At 38.2% G+C, this 12,786-nt stretch overlaps 1 protein-coding gene across 1 annotated transcript; it reads left to right on the top strand.

Annotated features, from left to right (window-relative positions):
- The first annotated feature begins 5,670 nt into the window (after positions 1-5,670).
- On the top strand, positions 5,671-11,855 carry ppic (peptidylprolyl isomerase C). Its single transcript, XM_063898213.1, has 6 exons — positions 5,671-5,903; positions 7,124-7,237; positions 7,586-7,679; positions 8,983-9,050; positions 9,236-9,352; positions 9,973-11,855. Exons 1-6 carry the CDS (start codon positions 5,799-5,801, stop codon positions 10,099-10,101), a joined length of 627 nt encoding a protein of 208 aa, XP_063754283.1. The 5' UTR covers positions 5,671-5,798; the 3' UTR covers positions 10,102-11,855.
- The last annotated feature ends 931 nt before the right edge of the window (positions 11,856-12,786 follow it).

Here is a 12,786-nt window from a genome sequence, read left to right as displayed (position 1 = left end):
TTCTGTTACATTTGAGCTGTTTCTTTTTGTAATGTATGAACCTACTTGTCGTAAAAGTCCAGAAAGTATTATTTTTCCACTTGATCATCATCATCATCATCATCATCAACATTTGTCCATAATTACAATTGTTCTCCACACTGTGGCTGCTGGAGATAAAATTCTCTGAAAAAAAAGGAAAAGGCAGAGCGGGAGGAGAATTAGGTGTTTTCATCCATTGATTAATGGCTTTCTAAAGCAAAGCACATCGGAGGAGCGGGTCGATCAATAAATTAACTGCCCAAATTCATCATTTTCTACAACAAAAGCTAATTATTTAGACGGCTGCAGGAAAAGAAAAAACACAATATTAACAACGGTTCATTTAGCAGAGTGGTGTATTCTTGCATGAGAACACTGCAGATCTGCTGATCAAATGTAACATGAACATGAAGCATTTAACTGATGTCACAGTTTTTCAAAAGAATGGAAGAAGATGTATATTTAAGTGCATCCACAGGGGTTAACATACAGGGAGGATACATGGTGTATATATAGTGGCTCTAAGAAATCTGCCGCTTGCCTTGCCTCCACCAAACGAAATATGTCCAGTGAGTGTGGACTCTTCTCACCATGCTAATCATCTGTTTATGTGAACAGGAAAAAATGCAGACCTCCTCCTGTGGATTTTGTCCCACATTTATATGAAAATATAGCTTTCCCACTTCCTAATCTCCTACTTCAGGTGCCCTTCCTCTGAACACACTCATCTTCAAACCCTGCCTTCATTTAATCTCAGCTACACATCTCTCTATTTTACACATGAAAAAAACATTAGTCTCTTATTTTAGTTGAACTTGGTTTAAGGGTGAAGCTTAGGCAACCAAAGATCCCATTCAAATTTAAGGTGGATCTGCGTCACTGGACAGATACACTTGTTATTTTTTACTTTGGTTTACATGCCCCATTAGTGAAGGTCTACACTCTCAAAGATCACTTCAATATTATGTTCTGATGCCGTTAGCTTGTTTACGTGATTGCAAGTCAACCCCCTTATGTATCTATTATTTTGATTTGTCTTTATTAAACATAAGATTGCAAATAAAGACATTCATCTCAAAATGAAGAGAGATGATTAACACCAGAATTGTTCAAGAAACATATGTTATTGCTTTTAAAAACTATATATATATATTTGAATATACTTTTACACATGTAAACATTCACAAACCACTAATGGAGCCTTTAAGGGACAATTTAAGGTTTAAGGGTTCATTTCAACTAAATGAGGCCGTGTTAGTGCAAATCCATGAGGGTTTGTTAGCACACAGCTGATCGTAATTCAATTAAAATGTTTGCATGGCCACTATTCATTAAAACACACACACACACACACACACACACACACACACACACACACACACACACACACACACACACACACACACACACACACACACACACACACAAATACATGTACAGCCCCCTGAATATATATGAATATAGAGGTTTAAAGCTGTGTCACATCCATTTACATAGGAGCATGTTGTTAAGGTCCTGCTTTGACATTCAATTAAAACGTTTACATTTCTGCTTAATTAATTCGGCGGATGGCGGGGAGAAAAGACGAATGGACGGCCGCTTTGACAGGAGGCCGATAACCGTGTGTGTGTGTATGTGTGTGTTAAGGTCACAGCAGGCTGACTATTATAATTCATCTCTATAGACATGTATTCAGCAGGGACCTATATTCTCTTTTTCAGCTTTATTTCCTGCAGCTGAAGCCGCGCTGAGCGGAGGTGTTTTTAATGCACTAAAGTGTTTTAAAGCTCCAACACGTCTGCATGGACTTCATTATCCCTCAGTTTATTGTTCAAAACTAACCGCTGCAGCTCATTATTGATCGCTGCATGCTGGAAAATGCATTTGTTTGTCGATCAGGAAGGAAAACATTCAAATCCACATAGCTGCACGATCATTTTTTCATGTTTTGAGTTGAGATTTTACATTCTACGGATTTGTCATAATCACGTTATGATTTATACAATTAAAACTCTGATGGTCTTTCTCATTCAATATTTCTCAACGGCAGCTTAATAACTATTATAATAAAAAACATAATATCCTAATAACCTCCTTAAAAGTGTTTTAACAACCTGAAAGCACTTTCATAATAAAAAAAACTTGGCACCCTTTTAAAATGTTATAAGATTCTGTGTTTATTTATTTTGGTTATTTAGATATGGTAGCCAACTGGGGCAAATGCGTTACAATGGCCCAAACATTTCCATTAGGAGGAACGCGCTGAAGTTGCAAAAATATGCAACTATAAAAAGACAAATGTGCCAAAACAGATGCAAACGAAGAAACATTTTCCACAACTTGCCAAATGTACGCAGAATTTACAAAAACATTCACAAACTTGACGAAACATGGGCAGGATAAACTAAAAGCGGTGCATACGAAAAACGCTGCAAGAAGCTCAAAACACAACGAAAAGGGGGACACTAAAAAGTACTGCATAAAGTTGGCCAACTGTTACTGCCACTGGAAACAGGGGCTAACATGTAAGTTTTATTGGCTTATTTTTACAATTTAATCACGTCATTCTTTCCGATATTATTGTAGATCTGCTATAAGCTAACGTAGCCAACGTAGCTCATAGCCGTAAGTTGCCGTAGGTTTTCTGGATGCTGCGCATGTGTTGTCAAGTTGGTGAAGATGTTTCTTCAATTGAGTGCATTTTCGCACATTTGTGTTTTTATATTTACATCGTTTGAAAGTGCAATGCGTTTTTCCTAATGTAGGTGTTTTGGGCCAGTAACGGGTTTGCACGGGTCGGCCACCATAGGTTGGTCCATTATAGAGTATGTTATGTTATTCTGTTGATTTTATATTGTGTTTTCTTTAGATACTTTATGGATAAACTGTACATATTTCTACTGATATATATATACAGCGGGTAAAATAGGTGAACACGTCACCATTTTTCTCAGTAAATATATTTCTAAAGGTGCTGTTGACATGAAATGTTCATCAGATGTCGGTAACTACACGTGCAATCCACGCATGCAATGAAATCAAACCATAGATGTCCATAAATCAAGTTATGTGTATTAAAATGGAATGACACAGGGAAAAAGTATTGAACACGCTTACTGAAATGTATTTAATACTTTGTACAAAATCCTTTGTTGGTAATGACAGCTTCAAGACGCCTCCTGTATGGAGAAACCAGTCGCATGCATTGCTCAGGTGTGATTTTGGCCCATTCTTCCACACAAACAGTCTTCAAGTCTTGAAGGCTCCGTGGGCCTCTTCTATGAACTTTGACCTTTAGTTCTTCCATACATTGTCTATTGGATTCAAGTCAGGTGATTGTCTGGGACATTCTAGCAGTTTCATTTTCTTTCTCTGAAACCAATTGAGAGTTTCCTTGGCTGTGTGTTTGGGATCATTGTCTTGCTGAAATGTCCACCCTCGTTTCATCCTCATCATCCTGGTAGATTTTTATCAAGAATGTCTCTGTACATTTTTCCATTCATCCTTCCTTCAATTATATGAAGTTTGCCTGTGCCGTATGCTGAAAAACAGCCCCACACCATGATGTTCCCACTTCCAAACTTCACTGTTGGTATGGGGTTTCTAGAGAGGTTGTGTGACAACTCTTCTGATAATTATTTTCACTCCTCTGTGAGAAACCTTGCGAGGAGCACCTGGCTGGACTGGTTTATGGTGAAATGATGTTCTTTCCACTTCCGGATTATGGCCCCAACAGTGCCCACTGGAACATTCAGGAGTTTAGAAATCCTTCTGTCTTGCCATCAGTATGTTTTGTAACAATAAGGTTGCCAAGGTCTTGAGAGCGCTCTTTGCTTTTACCCATCATGAGATCTTTCTTGTGTGCCACCTTGGTAATGAGAGACGGTTTTATAGGCCATCAGTTGGGACTGAACCATCTGATATTAATTTGCAGTGAGGGGCAGGATTGCTTTCTAATTACTGATAGATTTCAGCTGGTGTCTTGGCTGTCCATGTCTTTTTGCACCTCCTCATGTGTTCAATACTTTTTCCCTGTGTCATTCCATTTTACTACACATAACTTAATTTATGGACATCTATGGTTTGATTTCTTTGCATGTGTGGATTGAATGGGTTGTTACCGACATCTGATGAACATTTCATGTCAATAGCACCTTTAGAAATATATTTACTGAGAGAAATGGTGACGTGTTCACCTATTTTACCCGCTGTATATATATTGCTTATTTTTGTAATTGTATCTTGTTTTATTATATTTCAAACGTATGTGTAATGCCAACATGCTGCTGTGAGAAAAATAAATCCCAATTTGTGATTAATGAAGATTATTTAATCAAATGTATTTAATCCGGTAAATGAAACACATCCATCATTGTGTTATTTAGATTTTTTTTATAAATGCATATTTTTGGTGAGTTTTAGAGGCTTGGATCTCAGTATAATGATATGTACTTGTGTGATTCTCCAGGTGTGTGCAGGCTGACAGGTGTGACATTCCGCTTGTTTCTACAAATGATCAAACACACTGCTGTTATTTTTTCCATCAGCTCAGGATGTTAAAGGTCGACACAAACAGGACTGCTAACCTTTATTTGAGTAGGGGGATCAGTTGTGTTACAGCAATGCTTTTCCTTCTATTCTGTCTCATGACCCCCTCATATTTATCATGAGACCGCATGGAGGGTCCCAATCCACATGTTGGGAACCATTGACTCAAAGCATTACCCTTTTTTTCTCTGTCTGATATCTTGTTGTTTGTTTGGGGGCGTTGCATGTTACATTGAGGGACATTATTATTAAGGATGGAACATGCACATTGAATAGTTTAGAATAATGTTAAAAGAAATCAAGATGTTTTTTGTATTTAGAAAATGTGACATAATTGAATATGTTAGTCTTAATATGTTTATTTTATGATTTGCATTTGAATTAATTTCCCTTGTATTTTGATTTTAAACGTATTGATTATTTTTTTATTTTGTTTAACACTATTTACAAATGTATTTATTTATTATTAAAATTATTTATTTATATTTCACTCCTTCTTGTTTGCTCTCCTCTATTCTTTTGCTTGACTCATCACCTTTTACTTCATTTCTATTTGTCTCCTCTCCTCTCCTTTCCTTTGCTCACCTAGTTGTCTCATCGCTCCTAGTGCTTTTTCCTTTTACTGTTTTCTTTGTTTTCTCTCATCTCCTTAAATACCCTCATCTCATCTCCTCTCCTCCACTTATCCTCTTATTCAATATCTGTACCTGTTTTCTCTCATCTCCTTTGATCTCGTTTCCTTGTCTTCTTTCCTCTCCTCGTCTCCCCTCTTGTTATTATAATCTCTCCATCTCCCCTCTCAACTTCTTTGATATTCTTATCTCCTCTCCTCACTTTACGTCTTCTTTAATCTCCTCTCAACTCCTTTCATCTATTCCCCTCTCCTCCTCTTCTCCCCTCTTTAAATGTCCTTACTGTTCTTTCCTCTCCTTTACTGTACTTTCCTAGTATTCTTTTCTTTCCTTGTCTCCTCTTTTCACATTATTTCCTGAAGTGAAGCCTCCTCTCTCCTTTATTTCCTTGTCTCCTTTCCACTCCTCTCCTCTTTTCTCTTCTCAGTAGGCGGGGCTTAGATTCAGGTCCAGCCCACAGGGGGAAGTGCTCTGATGATGTAGCGGAATTTGGAGCGCTGTTTCCCCGCCAGCCTTCCATCTGTGACTCGCTGAGATTTCCTCATCTTCCTCTACCCCCTACTCCCAGCAGCAGGGCCCGTGTCTCCGCGGGTCAAGATGGAGTTCCGGACGATGATACCCACTCTGCTCTTCCTCTCTGCCGCCTGTCTGCACTCGTTGTGTGGCGCGGCTACACGGACAGGACCGAAAGTCACCGAGAAGGTGGGTGATGACATTTCCCTGTGTGTAAGCAATAATGTAAGAACTGAGTCTTGTCTCCCTCCGCTTCGTTCCGTGGCGTATTCTCTCGCGCCGCCGGAGCGTGGATAATGACTGACAGTGAGCACACGCGCGCGTTTACAAACACGAGCACAGAGACGATCTAAACGATCTCAGCGGGGGGAGGCCTGGATCGGAACTCACACTTGTTTCAACACACACACACACACACACACACACACACACACACACACACACACACACACACACACACACACACACACACACACACACACACACACACACACACACACACAGCCGTACACGTGTCCACTGAAATGACTTTTAATGCGCAGTGCGTTTGCCTGCAGGTCGTTGTTACACACACACACACACACACACACACACACACACACACACACACACACACACACACACACACACACACACACACACACACACACACAGAACCAGTGCATGTGTACGATAGTATATTTAATTGGTGTGTACATTAGGTTAATGCATTACTTGAATTCATATACAGTATAACATTATCATTTTATGACGTGACCTTGGCTTCTCGTCTCATGCTTTTATTGTGAAAGGGTGATGGTTGAAGACATAACGTTTGAAAATAATATTACAGAGCTCATAATCAGTCTGAAAAAATATTGTTGTTATTTATAATTTAAGTATTACAATTACCTAAGTAAAAATAGTGATGTGTCAAATAAAAGAGCTATTAATCAAGATTTACCAATACAAATACAAAATATACTAAAAGTGCCAAAAGTAAAAGTACGTTTTGATGCAAAAGGAACTTTTGGTTTGCTGGTTAGCTAATGAATTTCACCCAGGGATTAATAACAGTCTTATTCATTTAATTATTTCATAATTTGATTGTTTATTATATGTTTTAGCTATTAACCTGATATCACATAAATGTACCTATTAGATGTATTGAAGTATGAGTACAAAGTAGCAGGAATACTTAATTAATTACAAATACCTCAAAATGGTACATAAGTACATGATAACATTTGCTTTCCATTGTCTAATTTGCAGGTGAATGTTATTAAGTAAAAAAAGTTGATATTCAATATTTCTTTTAAATGCCAGAGTTGAATAATTTAAACATTTCAATGTTTTTTCTTACTGTGTGTGTGTGTGTGTGTGTGTGTGTGTGTGTGTGTGTGTGTGTGTGTGTGTGTGTGTGTGTCCAGGTGTTTTTTGATATTACAGTCGGAGGTCATGAGGTTGGGCGCATCGTCATCGGCCTTTTTGGCGAGGTCGTCCCACTGACTGTCAATAACTTTGTCGCCCTAGCAACCGGAGAGGTAGGTGTACACACACACACACCTACACACACATAACTTTTAAAACTGTTTCATATATTCCACCAACACATTTGTTATTCTATTTATTGATATTAACATTTTGCATTCATTCAGACTAGTTCCCAACCTGTCACTTAGTTTAGGAAGCATGTATATTTAAAACTCTATTTCTAAACTCTGTGAAATACCTAAGTATGTTACAAAAATTACAGAAAAAAGGAAACCTTTGAACCAAATTTCATTTTTTTGTTAACTTCATCTATGATCTACTTGCTGTTGAGTCTGGTATGTGCTGTAATGTAATGTTCCTACTACCTGTGAATGCGTGTTGGTCATGTGTCTCTGCAGAAAGGCTATGGCTACAAAGAGACAAAGTTCCACAGAGTCATCAAGGACTTCATGATCCAGGGAGGAGACTTCACAGCTGGAGATGGAACTGGAGGTGAGACTCAAAATGACCTCTAAAAGGTTGCCTATTCTCGTTTGGGGGGGTTTCGCTTTCCTGTAGTGTGTTATATAGGTTTGTGTGCATCAGTGATGGGTAAGTTACTTCCAAAATGTAATACAGTACCTATTACTTATTACAGTCTTTTTAAAGTAATAAGTTACATTACATTATTACTGTCTCTGCACTGTAATGCGTTACACTACTTCTGCGTTACTTTGAGTTACTTTCACCAAAATAACCTCAAAAGTATGGCTTTAAATGCTGAAATGTAGTTTATTGCAGCTCATTAATTAAAGCTATCTATGGCAGTATGCTGAAATTAAAGGTATGCTCCGTTTAAGTGGGCTGAATAATATGTGATACCGGTAACATGACGTCTCTGTTTGTTATTAATAAAATGTTAGTGGAGCCTCTGCACGGCCCTGTGACCTGCTGTATATGAACGAGTCTCGGTGGCAACGTTAGCTCACCTGGTCATTGGTGTGTTAACGGGGATTTGGCTGACAAGCTTTCTAAAAGCCAGCGATTCCACAGAGGACAGAGGCTGCAGATCTTCAACACTCTGCCACGAGTCTCTGAACTTCTCGGGGTTCAACCAGCAGACCGAGAGAAAGTTACCTACTGTTGCTCTGGCCTGTGTGCACTCCTGTCTTTTTCTTTTCTTTTCTCCGAGCCTGCAGCTCTCCATTGTGAGCAAGCAGCTTTCAATCTTGAATCTGTTCAGGCTTACTGAGTTAGTATTCTACCTGCACAATTATTTCTCTGGTGTCGGAATGTCTCGTGATGTTTGTGAATTCTTAGAAGCTAAACACCACATCATTTCAGGTTCAAATGTGTTGTAACTGCGTTACTGAGAATTGTAACAGGTATTATATTACCCACATTTCAGAAGTAATGCGTTATATTACTGAGTTACAGCAAAAAGTAATACATTACTGTAACTCCGTTACTTTTGTAATGCGTCACATCCAACACTGGTGTGCATGTAAATGGTCTGCAAAGGCTGAAATCCGAAAATTCCCTTCAGAGCAATTTTCCCTCCCCCCCGGCCTGAAACGCCTTTATTGGACTACTTTGTTTTGGCCTGAAACACCTCTAATGGACTAATTTGTTTACTTACATAACATAATGACATCACTAGGTAACACTCATGCTTCTATTTGCTACTGCTCAAACACATTGTACATGATAGGCTAAGCGGCTGACCAATCACAACAGAGCCAACCAACTACAGCTGTACACATTTTTACCTTTTTGCCAATTATTTAAACCTTTTAACACAACTTGTTCCTTCCAGGTCACAGTATCTACGGAACAACTTTTGCCAATGAAAACTTCAAACTAAAGCATTTGGGAACAGGCTGGGTGAGCTTACATCTCTGTTTATGACCTCAATATGTAGGAATAACACACTTTTTGTACACTCATTTTTCTTGATTAGAGGACTGGCTTGGTGATTTAAACATCATTTTCAAAATGATTATGATGTGATGTATGAAATTGAACATGTTGTATTTGTGTGTGTGGGTATGTGTGTGTTTATGTACCAGGTGAGTATGGCGAATGCCGGTCCGGACACCAACGGATCACAGTTCTTCATCCTGGCTACTAAAGCACCGTGGCTGGATGGGAAACATGTGGTTTTCGGCAAAGTCCTGGACGGGATGGTGGGTGGCCCCTCAAACTCTTTTCAGAAATTTGCTGCATGCAATCTTTAAGAAAAGGGAGTTGTGTTGTGACATGTGGATGGATGAAAAGTTGACTTTTTTAGAAATAAATGATTCTCACAGGAAAGCATCAGAGCTAATTAAATATCAGGCCTAATATAAATATCTTATAGAATATCATCCATTGCTGTAGATTGATAAACTGAACTACTACTTACTTTTCATATTTTAAATACATTCTGCTGATAAGACTTGCATACTTTTACTAAGGTAGTGTTGCATTAGTACTTTGAAGTAAAGGATGCCAATACTTCTTTCAATACTACTTCTTGAACAACAACCAGATTAGATAAGCAGCATCAGAATTTATGAAATCAAAATAAAACCCTTCCTGTATCTGTTATTAGAAAAGTTCATCTTAAGGATAAAGAGAACCAGAACCAAGACTTAAATGGTCAGCTTTCAAAATGTTAGCAGAACAATGCGATCTATCCTGTGCAGTTATGGAGAAATACAGCATGCTGCATATTACAGATAAACTCCTATAAAATACCTCCTGACGACCTATAAATATCTCTATTGAGTATTTCTAACCTGCTTCTGTCCGTCTACTCTGGCAGTCTGTGGTTCACACCATCGAGCTCCAGGACACCAACGACAGGAACTTGCCGTACACTGAGTGTGTGATCGTCAACAGCGGCAGGATCCCCGTCAAAGAACCCTTTGTGGTGGAGGTGGAGGGCTGGTAGACAACACTGTTCGACAGTTAACTACAAATACAGAATGCGATTATTATGAACTGGTGATCAATCACATATGCAGATTGGCAAATTAACATTTTGACATCATTGCTTTCGCATTCTAAGGTTCTAACAACAACAAGCTATGCATCACAGATTATGTTTTAAACCCAGAAACATTTCTTCAACTAACCTGAGCAAAACTAATGAACTCACTGAGCATTGAATTTGAATTTCAGTAGGTAACAAAAAAACAAGCTAACCTACCTATCAATGATTTTACACTGAATGTTTTTTATGTTAACATGCAACAAGCTAACTGTAATCCAGGCTAAATGTTACATGCTAAATTTAAGCAAGTTCAAATCTAGCTGTATTAAGCTAACAACAGGCTTGCTAATGCTAGCTTGTCCAGTTAACTTGGTTACGATGATCTCAACTTGAGACTGATTTCTACAGAGATAATATAAGTAACAGATTTATTCATTTAGTTATAACATATCACACTATGATGTCAAAAAATTGTCTGTGAAGGGAGGTAAGATTTATATCAACTTTCTAAAAATCAACACTACACAGTTGGCTGAACACCTTATATCTTCAAAATGGCCAATTTAGGAGGAGTGTGTCAAAGATGTCACGTTTTAAACTAGTTTTTTTTATTTTTTAAAAAGCCTTGAGGCATGATTTGAGGGGAAATAAACTTTAATGGAATTAGAAAATCAAATCAATAAAAGAAACAATCCACATATGAGCCAATTTAGCTCCGGAATTTATTTAATTTGCCAGTAAATGTATTTTTTTTAGCTATTCACTTTTATTTATTGGTGAAATCCTATGTGTAATAGGACCCCTGATATATAACCATTCTAATTCTACTTGATGATATGAGGTTTTCAGTCAGTAATGACACACTGTATGCAGAGAGGAGTAGTCCGTGTTCATCCGGTTCACTGTGGTTAATGTTTTATACGTTAGCATACTTGTATATTCAGTAGATGGTGCCCGGTAGCATCATCGCTGCAACTCTGTATCAAACTTAATAAGGAATAGTGACCTCAAACATGACACACATCATGGAAACTTGCACTTAAAGAATATGTAGCTCCTCTTTAATCTCTTATTGCCAAAATATTTCTACATTTGCCAAATTTGTTTGCACTTTCTATGCATCTTATCAAAGTATATCAAATTTGACATATGCAAAAAACTAACTTTTTAGCAAAAACTCAATCATGCACTATTTTTTATCTTTCCATTATTGAACATAAAGAGGTTCTTTGTATGTTTTTATTTTATTGAGATTCTCCTGATGCATTATCCACCATATCATGTTTTGCAAAAACAACAGCACAAATTGGACTGGAAAGAAAATGTTTTAAAAAATGTGATTAATATATTCTAACTGTCCTCTCAATGTTGATTTTAAATGTTGTTCTTTGTGTGTTGTTGTAGCATTGTAATCTAGCAAAGTCCTGACGGTTACTTCTCCTATCAATGAAGTAAATGTAGCATTTTAGATCTCTTCAACAAACATATCAGGAGTTCTGTTTTCATTATTGATCAACCACAGAAGCAGAGTGCCAACAGGTGTGTTTTTTCTACAATAAACAATATGCTGTTGTAAAAAAAGTGATGTGTATTTGATGTTATTTTGGTATCTGTGTTCTGTCTCTGTCCAATTTGTGTTGTTTGGCTGTGTCATGGTTTACACAGCATCCAGATAATCTTTGTGAACTCGTGAATGGCTTTTTTTATTCATGAATTTCCAAACAAAGGTTCACACTTTTGTTATATTGAATACATTTGATCAAATTAGTTCTCTTTTTTCAGTGTAATGATGCAATCATGCTTAGGAACTATACATGGCTAACATCCTGTCACTGTACCTTCACTAAAACAACTGAAATGTTGACTAATTAAATGTATTATGTCAACAGATGTCACAACTGTATTAGGTTATCTTAAAGCAATAATATTAAGTTTAGATAAACAATATTAGGTTTACGTTAATATAATTGCTTTCAACTAACCTCAAATTAAAAGACACCTGTTAAATGGAATTTGTTAAGTGCATAGAGTTAACTTTGACCCAACACTGGAACAGCAATCTGCAGTGCCATCTGAAATAAAATACATTAATGATGTGGATAGCAGACAGGCTTCCTGCATAATATTAACTCAATGATAGATATATAAACTGTCGGAATAAAATAGGGGGCGATTTTATCTTGTGTTGTTTATCGTTTATCCTTTCCAAGAACCAGCACCTTATCGTGGTGGAGAGGTTTGTGTGCCCCGATGAACCTGGGGGCTGTGTTGTCTGGAAACTTGTGTTCCTGCTAGGTTCTCCCATGGCAAATTGGTCTCAGGTAAGGGGCCAGACTAAGATTGGTTCAAAAGACCTCATGGAAAACATACTTGAAAGCGAGGATACCCGGCCCGGAGGAAGCCCGGGCTCCCCTTCTGGAGCCAGGCCCAGACTCGGGCGGCAGAAGCTGGCTTTTGGGAACGTAGAATGTCACCTCTCTGGGGGGAAAGGAGCCGGAGCTGGTTCGGGAGGTGGAGCGTTACCAGTTGGACCTGGTGGGGCTCACCTCTACGCACAGCGTCGGCTCTGGAACCTTACTTCTTGATAGGGGTTGGACTCTATTCTTCTCCGGAGTCCCGTGGGGATACTCACAAGCCCCCGAT

Source organism: Eleginops maclovinus, chromosome 12, assembly GCF_036324505.1.
Source record: "Eleginops maclovinus isolate JMC-PN-2008 ecotype Puerto Natales chromosome 12, JC_Emac_rtc_rv5, whole genome shotgun sequence".
In the NCBI taxonomy this organism is placed as follows: Eukaryota; Metazoa; Chordata; class Actinopteri; order Perciformes; family Eleginopidae; genus Eleginops; species Eleginops maclovinus.
The sequence above is the reverse complement of the archived record's forward strand: the minus strand, read 5'-3'. Positions and strand labels throughout refer to the sequence as shown.

Bases quoted from the DNA above. Each gene is read 5' to 3' on its own strand.
- ppic (XM_063898213.1), top strand. From the start codon at position 5,799: ATGGAGTTCCGGACGATGATACCCACTCTGCTCTTCCTCTCTGCCGCC. The intron at 7,238-7,585 runs GTAGGTGTACAC...GTGTCTCTGCAG, and splicing joins TCGCCCTAGCAACCGGAGAG to AAAGGCTATGGCTACAAAGA. The intron at 7,680-8,982 runs GTGAGACTCAAA...TGTTCCTTCCAG, and splicing joins AGCTGGAGATGGAACTGGAG to GTCACAGTATCTACGGAACA.